Here is a 24,647-nt window from a genome sequence, read left to right on the forward strand (position 1 = left end):
ATTGTACTTGGGCTTTGACCTTTTATATATTTTTATATTTAATCTGCTAAACTTTTTTTTTATTTTTATTTACCAAAACCTTGATTGGCAAAAATATATCCTTCCAATAAAAAAATGAACGGTTCATATATAAGGTTACTTTATTTTATATTATAATTTTTTTATTCTAATAAGATGCATAATCTAAAGTAAAAATAATATTCAAAGTATTACTTTTGTAAAAAAATGAATTATTATTTAAAAAATATTAATTAAAAATTTAAATTTAAGCAATCTAAATCTAGTTTGAACAATGTAGTTCTCATCACAATAACAAGTTAAGACTAGTGTATAGAAAATCAAATTTAAATACTTTTGGAACACACATGTAAAGCTACTTCATCCTTGAAATAAAGCAATGATTGTTCTATGTCAATGTTGTTGGCTTAAGACAATGTTGCTTTTTAGAGTAACATATAGTATCCTTATTATAGAGTGGCTCATGAAGAAGAAGTCAATTAACTCTTAGAGAATGGTGCAGTGAAGTATTGTCTCTCCACCTTTAGTTCTTTTGTAAGGCCCACTGGAAATGAGAGTGCAGGTAAGGGAAATTAAAGCTTCCTTATGGCCGATGAGTGCAGCCAAAAACAGAGGCATCTCTTCCTTCTTGTTGCGAGCTTCAATCATTTTGTGCCAATAACAACCATTTTCTCTCCATTTCATCTACTAGCTTTGCCACCATATCTGCTATATGTCATTTACCACCATATGGAACACAGTGTCACCGGAACTGGTGATTGGTGTCCTGTGAATACTTTCATCGCTTTGGTATTTCCCCATAACACTATTAAAAAAATATAAATTAGCGAGAGAATTTAATGAGTGATTGTTTATTCATCTTTAAAATACTAAATTAGTGAGGAAATTAGTAAAGGATGTTGATTTTGTAGCCTAATTTAAAATTAGCGAGGAAAATAATAAGAAACTGTCAATTCTTCTCTAAAATAAGATAATTAGTGAAAAAAATAGCGAGATGCTATCAGTCTTGTTATAAAATAAGATAATTAGCGAGAGATTCTATACCTAACTAATTATTGCAAAAAAATTTAACTTTTAATAATGACTTTTAATTATATATTTAATTATTTTCATTTAAAAATAAAAATTAAATAAAATATTCATAACAAAATTATTTAATATTTAATATTTTTTATTTTAAGTTGATTTTCATTAATAAAATAATATTTTATTAAAAATATAATATAAAGAATAATTTAAATAAAATATAAATATTTTCAACATATTAATAATTAAAAATAAAATTTAATATATATGTATGTGTATTTTTATAATATATTATTTGATAAACTTATATAGTTAAATAAAATATATTTAATTTCTCATATAACGACTGCAAGTCTCTTTCAATTCAACTAGTAAAGAAAGAGAGTATAAGGTTTGGAAGGTAAGAGGTAAGGGTTTAAGTTTTGACTTCAGCATAAACATAATGAATATGTGACATGATAAGGAGCAAGTGACATGATGCAAGATGAATAATGACATGTCATGAGTTGTCGTGTATATGGCGAGTGATGAGGCATGAGAGGGTAGGTGACATGGTTGTTAATGAAGCACGAGGTTGTTGGCGACATGTCATAAGTTAACGCACACATGATGGGTGATATGGTATCACCATTGTTAAATGTAAGTATATTTAGCAACAAATTAGCAAGGGATAGTGAGGACTATCCCTTGCTAAAGTTAATGAAATTTGAATAATATTAATGAGGGATGTGACCTGTGTTAAAAATTAGTGAGAGATTGAATCCCTTGCTAATTAGCCAGAGAAATATGATCCCTTGCTAAATTTAGCAAGCTTTTTTTAGCTATGAGTTTAGTGAGAGACAAAATTCCTCATTAAAATGCAATTTAACAAGGGAAATTGGCATTTAGTGAGGGACGTTAAATTTCATTTTTTTTAGTGGTGAAACTTCATCCGGTTTACCTTACAGTATGAGTTGTATAAACTGTGCACTATCATCATAACATCCATACCATAATCCTCCATAAATTGCATTTTACAGTGATGTAAGAACCAGCAACTACGTGTGCCTCTGTGTGTGTTGAACACTAGCTAATTAAGATAGTGGTGGTGGTGGTTGTCACTTAGCTCTCAAAACTCTTCATTTATCCATTATGTTGAACAAGGATGAAGGTAGACAGTGAAAGTGAGTCATGAAGTAGGGGTTAAAGAAAGCATTGCTAGGCCCACAAAGGCAATAAATGTCCGTTTGTTTAGATTTAACAAAAGGCACTGGGTGCTTTGATTTAAATAGTTGATACTTTATTTTACACTACTTCATAGTGTAAGATACCAAATGCTTCTCGAAAAATAGTTCATTGTTGAATTTATACCTTTACCTTATCATCAAATATATAGTCAAGAAATACTAGATAAGGAGATGAAAATAAAGAAGAAAATATATAAAAAAATATGAGAAAAAAAGGAAACAAGAAAACACTAAGAAATTCTCAAACTTTCCTACTCCTTTCACATCACATTTTTTGTGATGTATGTTTTTCTAAAAATGTAAAAGGCAACAAATCATATTTTAAAACTTACCACACATTGCTAACAAAATATTTTTCCTATATACTATTGAAATCTTGGACATGGTCGATGTAGTTGAAATATATATATATATATATATATAGTAGTCCCTAATTGTGTCACATATACATGTTAGATGCAAATTCCAGAAGGCGTCGCTACTCATGTTGTCGAATCATTGGTAGATAAAGCAATGAATGAACTTAAATACTTGTGTTGTTACAAGAGCTATGTTGATGACTTTGAAGGGGAATAGACAAGTTTGAGTATAAGAAGAAACATAGTCCTTAAAGATATTAAAGAAGCCAAAGACAAAAATAAAAATCAGATTGAGGATGATGTTCAGTTGTGGCTAGATAAAGCCAAAGGTCTCATACAAGAAGAAATAAAAGAAAAGAAGAAATGGTTTGGCTTAGTTACTAATTGCTTTTGGCAGTACAAGCGAGGAAAGGAGTTGGAAGGGAAGACACAAAGGATTTGGCAACTAATTGATGAGAGTAAAAATTTCACTCATGTTGCACGTCCGACTGGGCCTCCGGATATTAAGTTCTATTCTTCTCAAAATTTTATGCATTTTGAGAATAGAAAGTTGAAATTCAAACAACTTAAGGAGGCATGCAAATTGAAAGATGACAAGAAGTGTATGGTTGGTTTGTATGGGTTAGGGGGGGACAGGAAAAACCACAATGGCAATAGAAGTGGGTAAAGAAGTTAGAGCATCAAAAGATTTTGATAAAGTTATCTTTAGTGTTGTCTTAAAGGATCTGAACTTGAACAAGATTCGAGAAAACATTGCAAATCAATTAGGCTTTCAAATAGATGAAAAAATGGGTGAATCTAAACAAGCACAAAGTTTGTGGAAGAGGATATTTAAAGGTGGAGAAAATATACTTATAATATTGGATGACATGTGGGAAGCGCTTACACTTCGAGACATAGGGATTCCTCCTAGCAATCATGACAAGGGTTGCTGTGTTGTTTTAGTAACCACACGTCAATGGAAAATTTGTAGAGACATGGGATGCCATGAGATTATCAAACTTGAGGTCTTGAATGAAAAGGATGCGTCTAATCTTTTCCTATCTTATACTGGCATTAGCATGGATAGTTCTTCCAATGATTTTGAGCATGTGGCTTTAGATATTGTGGAGGAGTGTGGAAGATTACCAGTCGCAATTATAGCAGTGGCAAGAGCATTGAAATTTAGGCCTATAGGAGATTGAGGGGATGCTTTAGAAAGATTGCAAAATTATGAGCCAATGCATGATGTTAATGAAGATTTGAAAGAGGCTTATAATTCTTTGAAATTAAGCTATGATAATTTGGAGAATGAAAAAGCCAAACAACTCTTCCTCTTATGCTCTCTCTTCCCAGAAGATTATGAAATACCTATAGAACTTTTAACCAGAATTGCTATAGGTTTGGGTCTTTGTGGAGAAGCTAATGGATACTCTAAAGCAAGAAGTCAATTCACTCCAATTAAAAATGAGCTCATAGATTCTTGTTTATTATCAAAGTCTGGGCATGAATATGTAAAGATGCATGACTTGGTTCGAGAAGTGGCTTTGTGGATTGGAAACAAACAGGTTCAAGCCATCACAGATTGCAACACAACTTGAATAGAGAATATCCAATATTCATCGTGGAACATAAAACACTTCCCTAGTCATTTTCGCGGTAGTAAACTTGAAGTTCTTTTAGCTTGGATAGATGGAAGGGATAAAGTTCCAAATGCTTTGTTTGACGAGATTGGAGACCTTAAAGTTTTGGTTTTAGAATATCCGAATTGGTCACAATTGCAAATCTCAGCTCTATCTTTGCTTCAACCACTTCAGGCATTAAAAAATGTTCAAACTCTAACCATAAAATCATTTGAATTGGGAGATATATCTATTCTGGAAAGCTTGAAAAGCCTCATTAGTCTTGAATTGATTGAATGTTCAATTATTGAATTGCTAAATGAAATTAGAGAGGTAGAAAAATTGAGATTGTTGGAGTTGAAGGATTGCAAAATTGAAAGAAATAATCCTTTTGAAGTGATTGGAAGATGTTCGCAGTTAGAAGAGTTGTATTTTGTTAATGATATTGATCAACTTGACCATGAAAAACTTCCTCAAATGACAATCCTACCAAAATTTCAAAGGTATCATATAAGGATCTCAAGTAATAGTGCTTATGAAGTTGATTTTTCAACATCTAGATATTTCAATTCACAGAAGTTAGGAAAACTTTTCTCTGATGAAATATTTACATTCCTAGTAGCAGGAGCAGAAATTTTGGAGTTAATAGAAAATAATGATAACAGATGGGCAAATATTGTTCCTAACATAGTTCCTGTAGAAGAAAAAGGCTTGAAAGATCATTTAACCAGGCTTTATTTGGAATCTTGTTTTGATATAAAGTGCTTGGTCCATATGGAGCATCTTCAATCTGATATGACTATCTTCTCCAAATTAGTTGAGCTACAACTTTATGATATGTCTACAAGAGAATTGTGTTGTGGCCCTTATCTTGTTGACTTTTTGAAGCAACTCAAGGATCTAAAATTAGTGACATGCCAAAAACTAGAAAGCACATTATTTAGGGGAAAGCTAGAGCTGGGTAATCTTGAGTCCATAGAATTAAATAAATGTTCAATGACATGTCTTTTTAATCCATTCACGGCTCAAAGTCTTAAGCAGCTAAGGACATTAGAGGTTTATGATTGTTCTCAATTGAATTACATAGTAGAAGAGATGATAGATGATCATGATGATACTAAGCAACAGAGCTATGAGGTAATCTTTCCAAAATTGGAATCTCTCCAAGTTTAACGTTGTGGAAAATTAAAATTTATATTGCCAAGTTGTTTTTGTGAAGATCTTCCACTGGTTAAAAGTGTGGAAATCATGAAATGTGAGAAGCTCAAATATATATTTGGGCGATATCCAAGAGAGAGAGATTTGCATCAAATGAAAAAAGAAACTGTGCTCCAATTGCTAGAAGAAGTGGTAATCTATGATGTACCAAATTTCATAAACATGTATGCAGAATGTTATCTGCCCTTGCCTTGTGCTGAAGTGCAAAAATTGAAAGACGAAAGCAACAGTTTATTAAGGGGTCCTCTTTGTTGTTTTTGGCCAAAATCACATGCCTCAACTATACATCACCCTTCCTCTTCTAATGCCCCTGATCTCAACCGCATCCAGGTACTCATCTCTCTCACTTTTTCCCCGCAGTTGGTATACAATTCTTTGCATTAGGATTTAATACAATGGAAAATGAAAAATTACACCACGGCATATAGAGTTCTAGCATTATATACTTGTAAATTAATCACCTCATTCTTTATTTTTTTAAGTCTTCTTGACATTGGATGAGTGGTCCAAATATTCTTTGTTGAACTTTTTATAGTAAGATAAGAATAGGAACAATTAGTCTGAAGTGATAAATTTAGTAATTTATGTATTTTCTTTCATTTAGGACACTGGATGCACGTAGCAAATCGCAAAAAATTGTCCAAATATGTGCCGCGAATTACTTGTAGTTTCTTTATGCTCCAGACTTGTATTTTCGCATCAAGCTTGCTATAACGTTTGTTTTCGCATGTTGCCTATTTGGGCTGCTATTTGTTTTCGTCCTGCAGTTTTTGTTATTTAACATAGATCCATGAATACGGCCAGGCTTCATAGCCTCTCATTTAAATTCTTTTTTCTGGACTTGCATTGGACAATTGAAAAATTTTAGTGTAATTGAATTTCTTAGCCCAACCTATTTAACCATGTAAAAAAAGACTCGGCAGCTCATTTGGGCCTTTTTAAAAAGGGATTTGAGCAACCCATTTATGCCCATTTTCATTTTATCCCTAAAAAATTATTTTCAATTTTTAAATTTAAATATAAACTTTAAAATATATGTTTATATTTTTAAATTAGAATTAATATTATTTATTTTTAATTTTGAAAATTATAATTTGTATTTTATATTAAAAATATGTAATATTATAATGTAAAAATTAAATTTTAAAAAATTAAAATATAAAAAAAAATATAAAAACGAGCTTATGAACTTGTCCTTGAACACATTGAATAAGAATCAGACTTCAAAAAATGATTAATTTTAGGATAACCAAGTTTATAGGCTAGACCTCATAAGGGCATGAACTCGATCCATCCATCTTCTGACTCTAATTTTTAACAAAGAAAAAGTAATATGTCAAAATCAAAGTGCCTGGGGGTAGTTCATCAAATTTAATTGTGCATGTGTGCATACACTGCTTCCTATCTTTTTTATAAGACACCTTCTAAAAATATTTTTTTTCCTCAAAATAAGATACACTTTGGGATATTAATTACATTTTTTAGTATTATTTCTATTTAAACTCATTAACTATAAGAAAAAATATAATACAAATTTAAATTCTTTTTATTTAAATAGGAGTAAAATTGAAAATTTATTATATTTTTAAATAAAAAGAATAAGTTAACTACCTCTCCTTAATTCTGAAGAGATAATTGAATGTGCCCTATAGTAGGGATGAGAGGGAGTACATATCAATGATTGTGTGAAAGAACTAATTGTTTATATATGCTGTTCTTGTTCTATTTATAAGAAATGTTTTGTGCAAATAAAAATAAAAATAAAATGTGATTCGAACGGTAAGGTGTCAAACAAAAAGATGAAATGAGATTCTAATTTGATCGTTTGACTTTAGGAAAAATATGCCCAAATAATAAGACTCACTGAATATAAAAATAATAAGGACACTTAATACGATTGTAATTTAATTAAAAATGTCTTATATTTTTAATAGATGGGGTGTGTGTAGAAACTATTTGTCTTGGGACATGTTATGTTTGTTTTGAGTTGGATTTTCATTTTCGCACATATAAGATGATGCAAACGGTTGAGTTGTGGAGCCAGCTATTGACAAATTCTTGCCTCATTATTCACCGTTTTAATGAAGTTTTTAGAGTACTGGAAATTGTTCTTAATAATTTAACAATTTAGCATATGAGGTGTAAGTGGTATACTTTAAAGTAATTTTGGCATCTATCTTTGTTCAAATTGAAAAGAATAGAAAATGCATCATGAACAAAAAAGAATGCTTGAACTTTAATTTCTTTTATATATATTTGAAACTAAAATTTAGATTTCTTTTGTATCCTAATGGACCGCTTTAGTCTCTCGTAATATAATGAACAAGTGTTGAATTCCTAATGAAAAGATCTGTGCATTTAATACCCTACACGCTTCAAATAGGATTATCTTGAAAACTAACAATGTTATATATTTAAAATTAGAATGGAAAAAAATCAAATTTTTGATGCAAATTAATGAATGGAAAAAAAATCAAATTTTTTATGCAAATTAATTGTCAAATTAAGAAAAAATAAAAATTTCTCTCAAGCTTGACGAATGTTTGAATGTAATACAGGCATCATCAAAGGTGAAATATATTATGGAGAGAGCTAATGGAGTTTTTACACCACCTTGTATCCATACAATAGTTTGAGAAAGATGTGGATAGAAGGACTTTCTAAGTTGAAGTCACTCTTTACCCTTTCTATTGCCTCATCATTAAAATTGTTGAAAGAGTTGGGAGTGACGAAGTGCAATGCACTGGAGCATATAATAACAGACGAGGAGCAATATGGTCATGGTGATACAAATTTCATCTCCATCTTTCCCAACTTAAAGCTGGTTAATATCTTTGACTGTAGCCATTTGGAATATATATTCCCAGCTTTTTATTCAAAAGACTTTCAGCATTTGGGAGTTGTGATTGTCAGGGAATGTGAAAAGATGAAATATGTATTTGGAGGATGTGATGCTGATCTGAATCATAATGTTGACACTACTTATGAACTTCATCTCCCAGCTCTGGAAAGCCTATACCTTGAAGATGCACCAAACATGTTTGGTATTTGCACTGAGAACTATTATGTGAAGGCACCACATCTACAAGTTATTTATTGGAGAGAATGTCCACAACTTCCCTTGCAAACTAATATGACATTTTTAGTTGATGTGCAAAATAGACAAGAAGATGATCTCCGAGGAGAAAGGTGAGCCTCTTTATTCAACTTGATTTTCCTGTCTATTAATATATACGAAAAGCATATCAAATTTATGATTTTTTCCCCCTTAAGATTTTCGCATCTCAGAGATTTTATTATTTATATATGGAAGCATGTGTGTGTTGATTTTAGTTTCTTGTCCAAACATATGCCCTCTAATACCTGCATGTGACTTTTTCACGTAAGGCTTTCTTTACTTTAAAACATTTGTGACTCTATTTTCCCTCGTCATTTAGCGTTTTCTTTTATTGAAGTATTTAAAATGTTGAAAATTTAGAATTTTCAATATAGAATATAGCATATATTTACAATATATAATTTGCCTCTAGGTATATTGTTTTAAATTGAAAAGCATAAAAAGAAAGAGGGGAAATTAAACTTCTTTTATATTTAAAGCTAACTAGCATTTTTTTTTTTGGAAGAGGAGAATTAAACGAGAAGTTAAAAAGCTTGTTTAAATGTAAAATGTTTTAAAAATTATATCCCATTTTTCTTTGGTCCCACTATATATATAGACAAAACAGTACTTCTTAATTTTGTTTGCAGTATACAAAAATATTAATATATTATATTTTAATCTATTGAAGGGATAATGATAGTTTTCTGTTTAAGTTTGTCTTAACTGATTTTGTATAATATTTATCAACCATGTTTCCAAAATTTCATAACTATATGTAATTAATTCTCAAGGTTCGAAGAGGAAGTAACACTGTGAGAACTAATTGTATTTTGATCATTAAACTTTAGGAACTTGAATGATAAAAATTAATAAATTTACGAATGGATTAACAGTTTTATTATCTAGTTATTATAAAGAATTCAAATGTGTTGAGAAAAATAATAACGTATTTGGATGGAATACAGGAATCAAAAGTCAAGTCTGAACTGTCTGGTCTCAATATAGCTCATGGATATTTTGTTCCACCATTATATCAATGCAATTTGAGAGTGATTACGATACAGGGATTTTCTGAGTTGAAGTCACTCTTTACCCTCTCCATTGCCTTATCTTTGAAATTGTTGAAATCCTTGGAAGTCAATGAGTGTCATGCACTGGAGCAGATAGTAAAAGATGAGGGGCATCAAACTGTCATCAGCTCTATGTTTCCCAACTTACGCATTCTTCAAGTCTCTGGATGTGGCAACTTGAATGCCTATTCTCCATCCCCAAGCGTTGTAAGCTTCCAAAACTAGTGTTGTTGGATATAGAAGATGCCCCTCAGCTTGGGCAAGTCTTTGAATGCGAGCAAGCAGTTAAATTCCAAGAGCTGACCATGAAAGATGTGCTTCCAAAACTAATTGGAATAAGACTTGTAAATCTGTCATCACTTCATACTATCTATCACGAACTTGATTTCCAAAATGTGGAAATCCATCTTGTGAGGCAATGTCCCAATATCTCTATAACTTCAGCTAATGACAGCGAGGAAGAACGTAAGTATTAGCATAGACGTAGTGAATCACAGTTGCTGAATGCTGTGATTTGTTCCTCCCTACTATTGAAATTGTTTTTGCTTAATTGCGCAGTATATGCTTTGCCTATGTACTTGGAAGACGATGACGACTACCATTATGCAGGACTTGTTCGCGATTGGGCTTTCGAGGTGAGTACCAAACTTTATAAAATAGCTTGATCTGATGGAAGATTTGAAAAAAAAAAAAAAAAAACAAAGCACAAAGATGCCATAAAATAACCTTTTCACGCCAAACTTAACTAACATATATCAAATTCACCAATACAAAAATAAAATTGTGCCCTGCTACTACTGATTTTTGGTATAAAAAAGCATTGGCACAAAACGAATTTTTATTTCCGTATTGACAAATTCACCTCTTTTAATTTGTTTTTTTTAAATATCTCTTACTTCTTTATATCTTCTATTTTTTTTCAGATTGAAGAAGAAGAATATCAAAATATTATTGAACAAGACTCCGCAAAGCCAGAACATACAAATACTTCATCAAATTTGAAAAATGTACTTACATTATATTTTTCTATATCTAGCAGACTTGAAAACTAGCCAATGGCATAGGTGAATTAGGGCTTGTTTGTTTTCAATTTTTTTAAAATTTTTTATTTTTGAAAATAGAAAGATTTAAAATTTATTTGGGTAAGTGCTTTTCATTTAGTTGTTTTCAAAACTATTTTCATTTTTTATTTTTAAAAACAAAAAATTAGAAACAACTTTAATTTGTTTTTATTTGTTTTTCTTGTTTTTAAAATAAGCTACATTTGATTATTGAAAATTATAGTCATCTTGACCAATTCTATTATTAATGACCATTATTAATTGCATATAATTATCACTATCAATCTATTTTTTAATTTTAAAATTATTTTTTAATTGACATAATCAAATGAATTTTTTATTTCATTTTGTTTTAAAAATAATTTTAAAAACTGCATTACAAAACAGTTTTTTAAAACAAAAAAAAAAATGAGAACAAAAAATAAACAGTTTCTAATACTTCAAACTCATTTTTATTTTCTTCCTATATCTCTTGCTGTTTAGAGTGAAGAAGCATCAAAACATATTGTTGAAAAAGACTCCACTTCGCACAAACAGAGCAATAATATGGTAAAAGTCCGAACATGATGGTTTTATATATAAATAAATTTATATATATATATATACTCTTCCGATTCTATTTATAACATACTTTTCAAAAATAATTTTTAATTCAAAATATATGATATCTTCTAATAAGTAAACTATTTTTTTCAATTTTACTCCTTCTTAATTAGTGTGAAAGTATTAATTAGTTGTATTATTATTTAAAGTTAAGGGTAAACATAAAATTACATCTCATCTCACTTTTTATTATATAAAAAAAATTAATTTTATTTAAGATGCATGAAACAGTTAAAAATATTTTATAATAAAGACGAAGGGAGTATATAATAACATAGATTCAAACCTATAAATACTTTCACCTTGATTAATCAACATTTTTTTTTTTTGTGTGTAGAGTTCGGATGCATCAAAAAATGAAATTGTTGAAGAACAACTTTCTAATTCACATACAGCGGCAACTTCATCATCTAATTTAGATATGGTAAGGGTCATTTTTCAAAAAATACTTTCATCAGTGTATTTATTGAAATCTTTTCAACTACATTGTAGTAATGTGCTTGTAGGAACGTCTTAATACTAATGATTTTGTTTTATATATAAGAGTTGGTAGGATCCTTGACGCACTTGGTTATCAAAGTTGATGCTAATGATAAACTAATTGAAAAAGATTTAAGAAAGCAACAAATGGCTTTCTCCACATGAACACAGTAAATGAACTCAACAAGTTCCTATTTGTGATATGATATACCAGAAATGATAACTTCATCTTCATTATAGGAGCTTCTAATGCACCACTTGGTTATACATTATAAGTTTAGCTATTGATGAACATTGCTTCTGAAGACTTGGCACTGACTATCTATAAACTGATTTACTACTTTGTGCTACGCAACGGATTGCTAAGGAAATAATAGAGCTAAGTGCTCAAGAAGGTTCTAAATTAGATAGAGCTATCAAAGAAAAATCAAATCATGAATTCAACCTCAAGCAATTTATCACCAACAGCATCCATAGGTCTTCGATCGGGAAAATAAATCTCCACATGTAAAAGTACAGTCCTTCCTGATAAAGAGCCTTAAAAATATCAGACTTACATGTCATTTGGTGTTATACAGGAAGTTGAAGCAACTGTGGGAGAAGGTCTTTTATCTGAGAGATGTGACGCGGTGAGTTAATCAACTCCTTATGAACTAATAATCTCAAATCCATGCTCATTATTAACTTCTAGGAAGTTGAAGCTAACATCAAACTACTCTATTGCTTGGTGGTTCCTTGTGTCATAGAACAACGAGACAATAGATGCACGTGTTCATGGAAGGCCAAAATCAGAGGAAGTTGTAATATCAAATGAAGTCAAGGATTCAGAACTCAGAACCATGCCAGCACCATTTGCTAGTCCTTTACAAGTTGAATCTGCACAAGTAAGATTATCAACTTTTTCACATACAAATTGCTGACGTGATCTTTTGAATATTCATGCTCATATGGGGGATGAGTTTGTTAATTGAGCTAAGATTTATGAAGTTTATTTAGTGAGTTCAACTTATTTTATCTCTTTTTATATCTTTTGAGATTGTTTAGAGTGAAGAGGCATCTAAAGAGGGTTATGAAATTCTTTAAAAACACATTCATATTTTATACATCAGCAATAATTCCATCATCTGATGGATATTATGAGGATCATTCTTCAATAAATTCTTTCAGTTGTATGTTCATTGAGCATTTTTCAATTATGTAGCAATGGTATTGAAAATGGGTTAATGGTAATGATTCTGTTCTTTTTATGAGTTAGTAGGAGTTCTGATGCTGACACAGTAAGCTAATCATCTCTTAATTTGTGGTTTATTATCATTCCACAGACTAAGGAAATAGTGGAGGAGACAAGCGTTCTAAGAAGTCAAAAATCAAAGGAGGCTGTATTGGCAGATGAAGTCATGGAGTCAAAGCTCAGCAACATACCCTCACCATTTTCTAGTCCTTTACAAAGTGAATATCCACAAGTAAGACTATCACCCTTTGTATATAAATTAAATGACTTAGAGTTAAACAGCTTTTTGAATATTCATGTTCATGAAGGATAAGTTTGCCAGGAAAAAAGCTGACAATGAAACAATCATGATTGATCAACAAGAACTAGTTGAAAGAGGATTTTATCAATATCTTTCTTAATAACCTTTATATATTTCATTATTGTTAAAACTGAAAAAGAAGCTTCACATGATATTATTAAAAAGACTTGAAAATGCCAAAACAAAGCAATGCTTCACCATATTTGGACGATATGCACATATTATATAATCATATATAATCAAGCAGAACTACAAAAACAACTAATGATTTCTGTCTTACCTTATTGTCCTTTCCATTTGCTCCAAGGAAATCAAGAATTTTTTATTTTGCGGTAATGCACATTAGCTCTCCCTAAGGTAAGCTTGCTGCACTCATTTTAGTTCTAAATAGATGTCTTGTTTATTCTTTGATTAGGAGTTAAAGGAATCAATGGCTGTTCAACAAGCAATTGGGGAAAGTAGAAGCTTCTGTGAAGCTTCTCAAAGAGTTGACGAACCTACCAATCAAAGTTCTTCCAAAGAAACATCAATTTCTTCTCCCAAGAAACCTCAAATGGAAATTCCGGCTACTCAAGCGGACTTAGGGAACCTAAAATCAGACCTATTGCATATTTCTGCTATTACAGAATCTGCACAAGTAAGCCTTCATTTTAGTGCATTAGTTTTGGAGTCTAAATGTTTTCTCTTTGAAACTGGTAAATACTAAATCTAGAATAGAAAATTTGATAATCAACTTAAACTTATTTTTGGATAAAGCAATTGGTGCATATTCTAAATTCCCTATATATTTTCTTCTGGTCAATTTATTTCCTAAGGAAACGAGCTCGTAGGAACAATTATTTTCAATATGCACCTGAAATAAGGAGGCAAATTATTAGAATTTATTGCAAATAGCAATAAATGATATGAAGATGAACAATTTAATAACTCTTCTTCTATTGCTTATACATAAACACGTGGGGAAAAGGAATTTACAAAATGGTTGTTTCATTTGATTTACTTCAACAGGAGAAAATCATGAATCAACCAGAGACCTCCACCGAGGAAGAAATCATGTTGGACCACAGAAACTCTCAGAAATTTGCAGAAGATGATCTGATGAGATTATTTCAAATAATGGAGGAAGGTCACATTCCTCATGTATCTAAAATTTCTGTCCGTGAAGATGCTAGTGACGTGACTAAAGCTCTCTTTGACTTGGAAGACACATTGAAGATGAGTCTTAATGAAATAGCTAGCTCTGAAGAAAGTAGACTTCGCCTTGAGAATGCTCTCAACATCTTGTCCTCCCATTGTTCTGCAGATGGACCTCCCTCTCATGGCCTTCAAACTACAATTCACTCTTTGCAACTAGAAATCCAAACTGTTGTGTCTTCCTTCAACCAAGCCTATGCCACCATTGACACATTCAACAAGCTTGAACAAAAAGAGAAGCTTATCCATGAAGAAAGATCACAAAGAAAGGAAGCAGCCATTGCTCTTTTGTCTGTAATTGACAATACTGAGAGTTCTCTGACTGAGGCTCAGCTAAAGGAAGCGGAATTGAAGGAGAAGATCTCTAAATTGCAGGATGAACTATATAGCAAGGTAAAGGAAATAGAGGAGTATGAGATCAAATTATCTTCTCTTAAAGAACAAAAGAAGAAGAGTGTTTCTGACACAATGGGCTTCATAAAGGAGTTTGAGACAGTGAAGAAAGAGAGGTCTCACATGATGGAAGACCATATGAAAGCAGAGCAACAACTACAAAATATGAATGTTAAGTGGTCATGTTGTCTATCCAATTTGAAGAAGACCGCACTGCTGTTAGAAGTTCATCTTCAGCAGAAGCTTTGACTGTTGGAGACTGCTACTTAAATTTCCTAAAAACATTTAAGAAAAAACTAGAGTATAATCATGTCTATCAGTTATGTTGTTACTTATGTGTGTCTTGGGTTCTTGTGTATTATCATTGTAGTGATTTTCACTGTGTTAACAGCGGTTAGTGCTTGAGTGTTATGATAGGAAAAAAAGGTTAAAAAAATAGAAAAAGAGAAAAAAAAAAAAGTGGACAGGGTGTGGTTAATAAATGTTGAACACTCATTGTTGTACTTGTTGATTTGATGATGGTGAATTTTTTTGGATGAGGTCCCGTGGTTTTTATCTCTCACATTGAGGGAGTTTTTCACGTTAAAAAATTGTTTTTTCTCACGCTTTTATTACTTGAAGTATTTTTTTTATTTAAATTATTTTCTATGCATTATCTTAAGGAAAAATGACAATCAAGTCCCAAAAGAACAATTTTATACCAGTTAAGTCCCAACTAATTCTACAAGGCCAATCAAGTCCCATGCTGTTTTTCCCCAATCAGAATTACAAAGGAAATGATAAAAATGCCCCTATGAGTAAATATAACATGTACACTCATCAACTCCAACATTTCCCTCCCGATTTGTCTCTTTCTCGCCATTAGTGAGAGCTGCATGTAAGTGGCGGAGCTGTACGTTGAAGAATACTCATTCCTGAAATAGAGTTATGCTTGGAAGAGGTGAGTTGCCTTAATTATTGACTCAAGGAAGCTTAAGGAGTTGTGCTAGTACGTGCAAACAGGTATTTTTTTTTTGTAAATCCTTGCATTTGAACAAAAAGATTTACTCCATGAAGGTTTCATTTCTTGCCAAATGGCTTTCGTAAGGAAAAATATGGAATGGTTTTCTGCAACTGAACATGAAAGATTTTTTTTTTATTTCATGTTTCTAAATATTTGGCATGAAGATTCGATATTTTACAACTGAAAGTGTAAGAAATTACTATCGAGTGTCTATATTTTAAGATGGAACGCTGTCACTGTTTAACTGATGCGAAAATCACTTATGTCAAAAGTAACTTGTTTCTAAGTGATATATTATTATATTTTATTTTGTTTCTTGTAGGTTGATATTATTGGGTACGATGGAAAGTAGTTGTTTAAAGGAAATTTTTTATTATTTTTATTTTGGTAGAGATATTGTAAAAGATATGCATGAGACAATGCATTATGATGGGGGGAGTTGTAATGGAAGAATGATTAGAGAAGGAATGTCTCTTGAAGGATTTGTTAGATTGATTTCATCATACTTGAATTGTGATTTAAATGGAATAGAGTTGAAGTACACAGTGAAGTTTGATGGCAATGCTCTTTTAGACCTTAAAGATGATGAAGGGATAAATTAATTAATGAAATTGAATGATAATTTTGCTCATATGTACATCATTGGGAAGACACAGCAAAGTACAAAGGCAATAAAAGATTCAATTGATGGGTAAGTTTTTTTAATAGTTGCATAATTAATATTATGTTAATATGAATATGGATGGTAGTAATAAACATGATTTGAATGAAAATGCAGAGCAGGATGTTCAGCTGAAAATTCACATGTTACACAAGATCTTGAAGTTCTACTATGTGCAATACAAAGTATCCCAACACCAATGCCTGAGTTAAATGCAACAAAGTGGAAGGATTTGCTAGTAGGACCTGGGCAGATTTTTATGAGTACTGATGATTGTAGACAAGCAATCTACAAGTATAGTATTGCACTATGCATGTTATCTTCATAGTTCATAGGAGAAAATATACAATGGCACTATGCATCATGTTGAGACCCATGAGATGTCAAAGCCAAATGCATTAACAGTATCTAAGCTCATAAGCCAAACCTTTTTGTTGTCTCCTAAAATATCTCGATCAGCTGGCAGACCTCGTCATGTGAGAATTGAGTCTCAATATCAGTAGAAGAAGGTTTATCATTGTTCTCATTGTCATGAAGCAGGTCGTACACGGAAGAGGTGTAGAAATCTAAATCCAAGTTGATGTTATTATAAATGGGTTACCACATAAATTTGGATTTAGGTGATATACATATATAGGTAGTTTTAGATCAAGTTAGATTTAGTTAACATATATAGGTTTTTATACATAAATATTGGTAGTATTGAGGAATTTTTTTGATACACAGTAACCCCTCTTTTATAAATCCAAGTTCATGCTTTTGTATATGTGGACAACTAATATGTGCAGATGCATTAAATAAATTAATACATGCAACTTATATTTACAATTCATATCTTCTGTAATCACTAAAAGTGTATTATCTTAAAATTTCAAACAAAGGTTGTAAATTATTTGTAAGGCAATTGCAAAATTTGGTATGTCAATTGCAAATTACTTGAGTCATGTCCTAAAATAATTTGGTAGCTTTGCAAGTTTAAGAATTCAAAAGTTATTCCACTCAAAATTTCAAGAATGAGTTGCAAATTATTCATAAGGAAGTTGCAATATTTAATATGTTAGTTGGAAATTACTGGAGTCATATCCTAAAATAATTTGATAGCTTTGCAAGTTCAAGAATTTAAAAGTTATTCTACCTAAAATTTTGAGAATGAGTTGTAAATTATTCATAAGGAAGTTGCAAAATTTAGTATGTTAGTTACAAATTACTGGAGCCATGTCCTAAAATAATTTGGTAGCTTTGCAAGTTCAAGAATTCAAAGTTATTCCACTCAAAATTTTGAGAAGAAGTTGCAAATTATTCATAATAAAGTTGCAAAATTTGGTATGTCAGTTGCAAATTACTGGAGCGTTATCCTAAAATAATTTGATAGCTTTGTAAGTTCAAAAATTTAAAAGTTATTCCACCTAAAATTTTGAGAAGGAGTTGCAATTTATTTGTAATGAAGTTGCAAAATCTGGTATGTCAGTTGCAAATTACTGGAGCCATGTCCTAAAATAATTTGATAGTTTTACAAGTTCAAAAATTTAATAGTTCTTCCACCCAAAATTTTGAGAAGGAGGTGCAAATTATTTGTAAGAAAGTTGTAAAATCTGGTGTCTCAATTGCAAATTACTGGAGCATTATCCTACAGTAATAACTTTAAGAATTCAATAGTTCTTCCACCTAAAATTTTGAAAAAAAGTTGTAAATTATTCATAAGACAGTTGCAAAATCTGGTGTCTGAATTACAAATTATTGGAGCGTTGTCCTAGAATAATAACTTTTTAAAAATTCAATGGTTCTTCCATCCAAAATTTTGACAAGCAGTGGCAAATTTGTCTCGAGCTAGTTGCAAAACTGGGTACCTAAGTTGCTTGACAACTTGATTAATTGGATATAATGTATAACTTGAACATTATAAATATGTTTCAATATTAGAAGTTGGGAATAAAATTGTGAAAACAAATTACAGAGTTACAAAGTTGCAAACTTGATTACTTGGATGCAATGTATAACTTCGAACTTAAAATTCATTTGAGCATGTCATCATTTGTACAAACTCTTCAACTAGGCAAATGTATGTTGAAGAAGAAGAAGAAGCAATTTTTGCATAATCGAAAATGGTGAATGTTGATGAGGATCAGACTCTTCAACTAGGCAAATGTATCACAACCATCAAAGATTAATGACCAAAACAGATTACAGATTAATGACCTAAGCAACTGATCATTTAGGGCAGAGAAGAGATGTCAAACAGGACTATAATAGAAAGAAATGACAGACAGCTTTTTTAGACAGCTCAGGGAAGAGACGACAGAGAGCTTTACTCGCTTGCAATGAGACAAGGAAGAGACAATGAACAGGGCAGGGAAGGAAGAGACACGAACAGGGCGAGGAAGAAAGGAACGATGAACAGGGCAGGGAAGAGTAGAGAAGGAGAAACCTCACGTTTTCATCAGCCAAATAAGGGTATTTCGGTCATTTTTCATTTTATTAAAATGCTACTAAAAGACTTAGGGACTTAACTGACTTTTTAAAATGTCTTGAGACTTACTTTAAGTAAAATTAATCCTTTAGAACTTAATTATCATTTTTCTTTATCTTAATTCAATTTTTAAGTTATTAGTACTGCCTCTAAATTCACATGGCTTTTTATATTTGTGGAGAAACCAAATCTGGTTTTGCTGACGTTCCCCTCCTCCCCCCTCTACCCTTTGATTTTGATAATTTTCTGTCTTCCCATGAAAATTTTCTCTACCCAAAGAATCTCCATTATCTTTCTCCTTTGTCTCATGAATAATAGAGCGCACTTTTGCATGTGTTTTTTTTTTTTATGAATGTGTCTAATCAAATGTCAGGATTGTAGAAAAAGAAATGTCAGAACTACAGAAACCACCATCCCACGATCTCTAGAATAATTTCTGACAAAGAAAGATACTGCAATAAATATAACACTTTCCCTAGACTTACTCAGGCACTGACACAGCAGGAAAGGGCGGGGGGAATAAAACTCACCCGATGAATTGCGGTGGAGGACATGCAATTTGTAATAAAATATTTCCTGCCATGCATCATGTGATACCAAATAGACAAAGATAAAACAAAGTAGTTAACTAATGGTCAATGATTTTCCTTAAAAAATGCACTGACAGAGTCAGAATGCAAAAAGCAACACCAGACTTTACTTCCCCTATGTTTTGAGTCTCGAAAAACATGTTAAGCTACCAACAGGTTAATAATCTTACACAACAGTTACCCAATGGTTAACATACACACAAACTAAACCTTTTGAAGGTGTATAGAGCGAAAATTCAGAAAGTCAACGCCGTTCATTCTTTTCAAGGCCAAATCTTTTATCTCTCAATCAGAAATATGAATAAAAGCAATTTGTGATACATGAGAATTAAAAATATTAGAGATATAAAGATAATTTCAGTATTTAATATGTTCTTTATAAATAAGTTTCTAAGATGTAATGATCATTATTAATGAAATTAATTTTTTTCTCTATTCTCCTTCTGCTTCTTCTCTCTCTCTCTCTTTCTCTTCTACCTCTATCAATGATATCACAGCCTCTTCTCTAGCCATGGCTCTGCCGGAGAGCCAATCCAATGAATGTATTGATGCTCTTGAATATCGTTTGGAGATACAATCAGCTTGGCTTCAACGCAACCAGCAAATATTACACCAACAGACTCACGACTTTAGTAAGATCAAGCAAACTATGTCTCACATTTCTCAACAGATGCACGAAATCTCAGCTAAGATTTCAAAGCTTACCAACCAGGACTTGCACTCACCTGTGGTCACTATAGATACATCGTTTAACACACTGCCACGTAACCCTCCACCCCCACTTTTGACAGTGATGACCCTTACCTTTACTACAGATGTTACTCTTCAACCTACGACCATTGGAAAATCAAGGAATAGAATGGCTTGTGAAGCACAAGAATTTGCAGGGGAAGACAAGAAGGTCAAGGAGAAGATTGATGCTCGTCATAGCATCGAAACATACGTGAAGAACCAGATTAGTGACAAGCTGGTTGACAAGTTGGAGACTGATGAGAAGGAGAAAATTGCCATGGTTGTGCCCTCGGAGAACTTCAAGACTGCAATCCATGGTCAAGTCTACCCTCGACTTATCCGCTTCCAGGATCAACCGCGCCTCTGCTTGCAAGGTCTACATCGAGGTGCTCCATGGCTCTGACTGCCGCATCTGTTGGACCAATGGCGCGCTGCAGCGTGGCAGGATCAAGGATTCTTGCTCGTGGATGAGCGCCGCATTGCTCTACCAGTACAATTGCTGGTCCGCTCTGAAGTATGCCAACGACACTCACTACGTCGGTGAGGTGATGGCATTCTTGGCAGAGCACCATGGGTTTTAGGACCCCTCTCGAAACCTCTGGTTCAGACTTTTCACACCCTCTTCGATCACCGCTTCTTCATCTCTTCTAGTCATTGTCATCTTCCATAGTGGTCGGTTAGCCAAAGTAACTGTTGGACACTTTCTCCTCCTGCACTTCCGGCGCAGCGGCAATAATGCCTATGTCGGCAAAAGAAATGGTGTCGTCAACCCCCAAGAAATCAACCAGTTTAGGCTGCTTGTTAGAGGGAGAGAGAACAGGGGCGAGATGTGAAGAGCCGTACAAAGTTTTGACCTACTATATGATGGCAGAGCTCTAAGGGATGATCTCGGCGGAACCCATTTTGAGGACTCTGATTGGTGGGAACGCATATGAGAGTCCGAATACGATGCAGGGAAACTTCTCAGACGGGTCGGGCGGAGCTTTGCAATGGATCATGGAATCAGGGTTTTTGTTGGAATTTACTCAATCCCCCCCCCCAGCTGTGTGCATTTCACGTGGGAGTGGGCTGGAGCAATTCACAACGTGCTTGACCACAACACTGCTTGTCATTTCATTGATGAAATTAGGCTTCTCAAGTATATTATGAGCCCAAAAGCCTTTATATGGGATTGGGTCGTGAAGGTGCAGCCATGCGGTGTTCTCAATCTCGACCTTCAACAACGGGCCCCTCGCAAGTTTGTGTGGCTTGTCATGATGGGCTTATGGATTAACAAAGCACTGTAGCATGTTTGGGCTTTTGATGTCCATTAATTTTGTTCTCAAATTATTTTATTTTACAAGTTTTAGCAATGTAAGGTCAACAAAACACACACACATATATATTTTAGCTAAGTTTTATTTTAGATATATATTTTCCTGCTTTTGTATTGATCCTTGAGGACAAGGATCTCTTGTTGGGGGGAGTATTGATATATGGGATTTAGAAATATTAGGAATATAAGGGTAGTTTCAGCATTTAATATGTTCTCTATAAATAAGTCTCTAAAGTGTAATGGGTTGTCATTATGAATGGAATTAGTCTTTTTTTTCTCTCAACTCTTATTTTGCCTCTCCTCTCTACCCCTCTTTCTCTTCTTCCTCTATCAATACGTGACTGTGCAGTTCATAACCTTAACTCCATCATACTGTAATTGTTGCAGAAGAGAGGAGCATTCATGCTTAATCTCAAAATTAGCACCTTGGATTTCTAGGTCAAGTTTGGAGAGCCCCATCTTGGTTTCCGCAATCATAATTGGGCGACAGACTACATTAACTGTTTTTTTCAAGGAAATCATCTAAAATTGGACTATAGGTCTTGTACTGTTGCATGAGACTTTTCCAACCCTCATGTAGTATTTATAAAGAGTTCTCAGACAAACAAAAAATCAGCACATAGTGGGAAGGGCAGATTTACTTAATGGCACAACTGTCTAAACAACAGACCAAAAAAAAATAAAGGGAGAGACATAGCATTTCACATCATAAAGCATGCTAGATGAACAGCACCATTTTTCAAAATTCGAAACAGAATTGATGTTTGACAACCTTTAATCAAGGGTCATCCCGTCTAACTGACAATCCCATAAATTATTACAACTCAAAAAACATACTAGAGTCAGCTACATTATGGATATATTTTGGAAAAGCAAACTAAGAAATAAACACAAGCATCAAATAGACAGGGCTAAGGAAGGATGATAAAATCTCTCACACTAAATCACATAAGTCAGACATCACATACAACAAAAAAGTAAGTACAGCTACCCTACCAAATACCTATCATGAAAATATCTAAAAGTCTTTAACGACACAAATACAAAAAATTGTCCTACAAAAAGGACTGACTACATCATTTTTAGATAGGCAAAATATATTTACAGCTGGAGAAAATCTGTGATTGATTTTATACTATTCAGCACGGTGTTTTTATGTGTGCATGTGGCTAATCAAATGTCAGAACTCCAGAAATCACCATTTCATGATCTCTGGAATAATTTCTGACAAAGAAATATACTGCAATCAATATCACACTTTCCCTATACTACTCAGGCATTGACGCAATAGGAAAAAGGGCAAACTCATGTAATATGTAATGAAGATTTTTTAATCATACATCATGTAATACCAAATAGACAAAGATTAAAAAAAAATAGTTAACTAATTCTCAATGATTGCCTCATAAAATGCACCGACAGAATCAAAATGCAAAAAGCAATACTAGACTTTGCTTCCCCCACTTTTTGAATCTTGAAAGACATGTTAAACTACCAAAAAGGTTAATGATTTTACACAACACTTACTTTAGTATTGGACAAACGGATTGCGGGTCAACATACAGGCTAGCCCGTGCTGGCTGGCAGTTTTGCAGGTTGAGTTGAGCCAGCCAGATAAAACAGGCTGAAAAATCCAACCCAATCCATTTTTTAGCAGGCTAGTTAGCCTGCGGGCCAGCCCGCAAAAAATTATCAAATTTTTTTAATAATTTAAAATTTATACAATATAATATATATATATATATATATATTTATTTATTTCATATTTTAAAGCAAATTAGAAATTAAAAAACTTGTAAATAAATAAAATAAATATAGAATTCAACCAAGCAAATTCATTTTGCTAGATTTTTATTATTAATCATTTTCTCACCTAGGTATGCTATTTTTGTCACTAATAAAGAAAATTTGAATATAAACTCATATTATTTTTCTTAGTGAATTCATATTTATAATTTCAATCAATAGAATTTATGAGATTAATAAATAATATATATTCAAAATATTTCTATAAAAACTAATAAATCATCTTCATAAACTATAACAAAAATTTTATTTGCAAATTGTAAAAAGAATTTACACTATATTTTAAATATAAAGAACAGATTTAAAAGTCATAAATTATATATTTAAGAGATATTATCATTATTGTAAATTTATAAAAAGATATAATATAATTTAAAAATAAAAAATTTTTTTTAAAAATATTGCTAGCCCACGGGCTAGCCCGTTTTAATCCGCTTTTTTACGGGTTGGGCTAACCCAGCCCATTTTAAAAAACGGGCCAATTTTTTCAACCCAACCCGTCAAATTGTGCGAGTTAAACGGGCTAGCCCGCGGGCTCAACCCGTTTTCCCGGCTCTAGCTTACCCATTGGTCAATATACACAAACAAACAAAAGTTTGATAATAGAAAAAAGTCAAAAAGCAATAATTCATCAAAACGCCCACACCGCTGGTTAGCTTGCTTTAACACAATAATTGAATCATGAGATTGATATCATCTAAACTTCAGACTCCTCTTGCTTTGCATATAGACTGGATAGAGAACAGATCTTACCTAGGGCTGCACAAATACCATACTAGATCGAATTGGATGTCAATCTAAAGTCTAGTTTGAATGAAGATCGAGTTAGAATTTTCAGTCCAAGGACTGGTATAGTCTTGTTGGACTCAAGACTTAGACCAGGTTGGACTTGATCTACCGGGTTACTAGACCAGTTCAGTTTCTTGAATCCAACTCTCTCCAAAAAGAAAAAAGCCCTCATATCCCCTTTCCTATTCACTTGAATCAATATCATAGGTTTATTACCAATTGAGTTTCAAAGTGAGCACTATTTAATTACACATGGTCCTTGTTATGAGATTAATTATGTTTCTGTCAATTTTTTAGAGTATAAATAATCATCTTTCTCACGTATTACATGAAGTACAAAAAAGGTGTCACATTATTCAATACCTGTAAATATTACTGTTGCTTTTTTTTTATTCTTGCAAGT

General features: G+C 32.4%; 2 protein-coding genes across 3 annotated transcripts; both read left to right on the forward strand.

Moving 5' to 3' along the window:
- The first annotated feature begins 3,276 nt into the window (after positions 1 to 3,276).
- Positions 3,277 to 3,813, forward strand: LOC129285587 (probable disease resistance protein At1g52660). Its single transcript, XM_054921328.1, has one exon. The coding sequence runs from the start codon at positions 3,277 to 3,279 to the stop codon at positions 3,811 to 3,813; it is 537 nt and encodes a 178-aa protein (XP_054777303.1).
- Positions 3,814 to 9,266: 5,453 nt separating this feature from the next.
- LOC129284785 (nuclear matrix constituent protein 1a-like) lies at positions 9,267 to 15,344 on the forward strand. 2 transcript variants are annotated; one of them, XM_054920261.1, is made up of 10 exons: positions 9,267 to 10,083; positions 10,177 to 10,253; positions 10,542 to 10,625; positions 11,163 to 11,228; positions 11,620 to 11,706; positions 12,341 to 12,391; positions 12,509 to 12,646; positions 13,085 to 13,225; positions 13,710 to 13,931; positions 14,303 to 15,344. In XM_054920261.1, the coding sequence occupies exons 1-10, from the start codon at positions 9,786 to 9,788 to the stop codon at positions 15,128 to 15,130; spliced, it is 1,992 nt and encodes a 663-aa protein (XP_054776236.1). In that variant the 5' UTR covers positions 9,267 to 9,785; the 3' UTR covers positions 15,131 to 15,344. The 2 variants fall into 2 exon arrangements, with proteins under 2 accessions (XP_054776236.1, XP_054776237.1); XM_054920262.1 differs by lacking the exon at positions 11,163 to 11,228.
- The last annotated feature ends 9,303 nt before the right edge of the window (positions 15,345 to 24,647 follow it).

This window comes from Prosopis cineraria, unplaced genomic scaffold, assembly GCF_029017545.1.
Source record: "Prosopis cineraria cultivar Desert tree isolate PC_DT_omini unplaced genomic scaffold, ASM2901754v1 PC11, whole genome shotgun sequence".
Lineage (NCBI taxonomy): Eukaryota > Viridiplantae > Streptophyta > Magnoliopsida > Fabales > Fabaceae > Prosopis > Prosopis cineraria.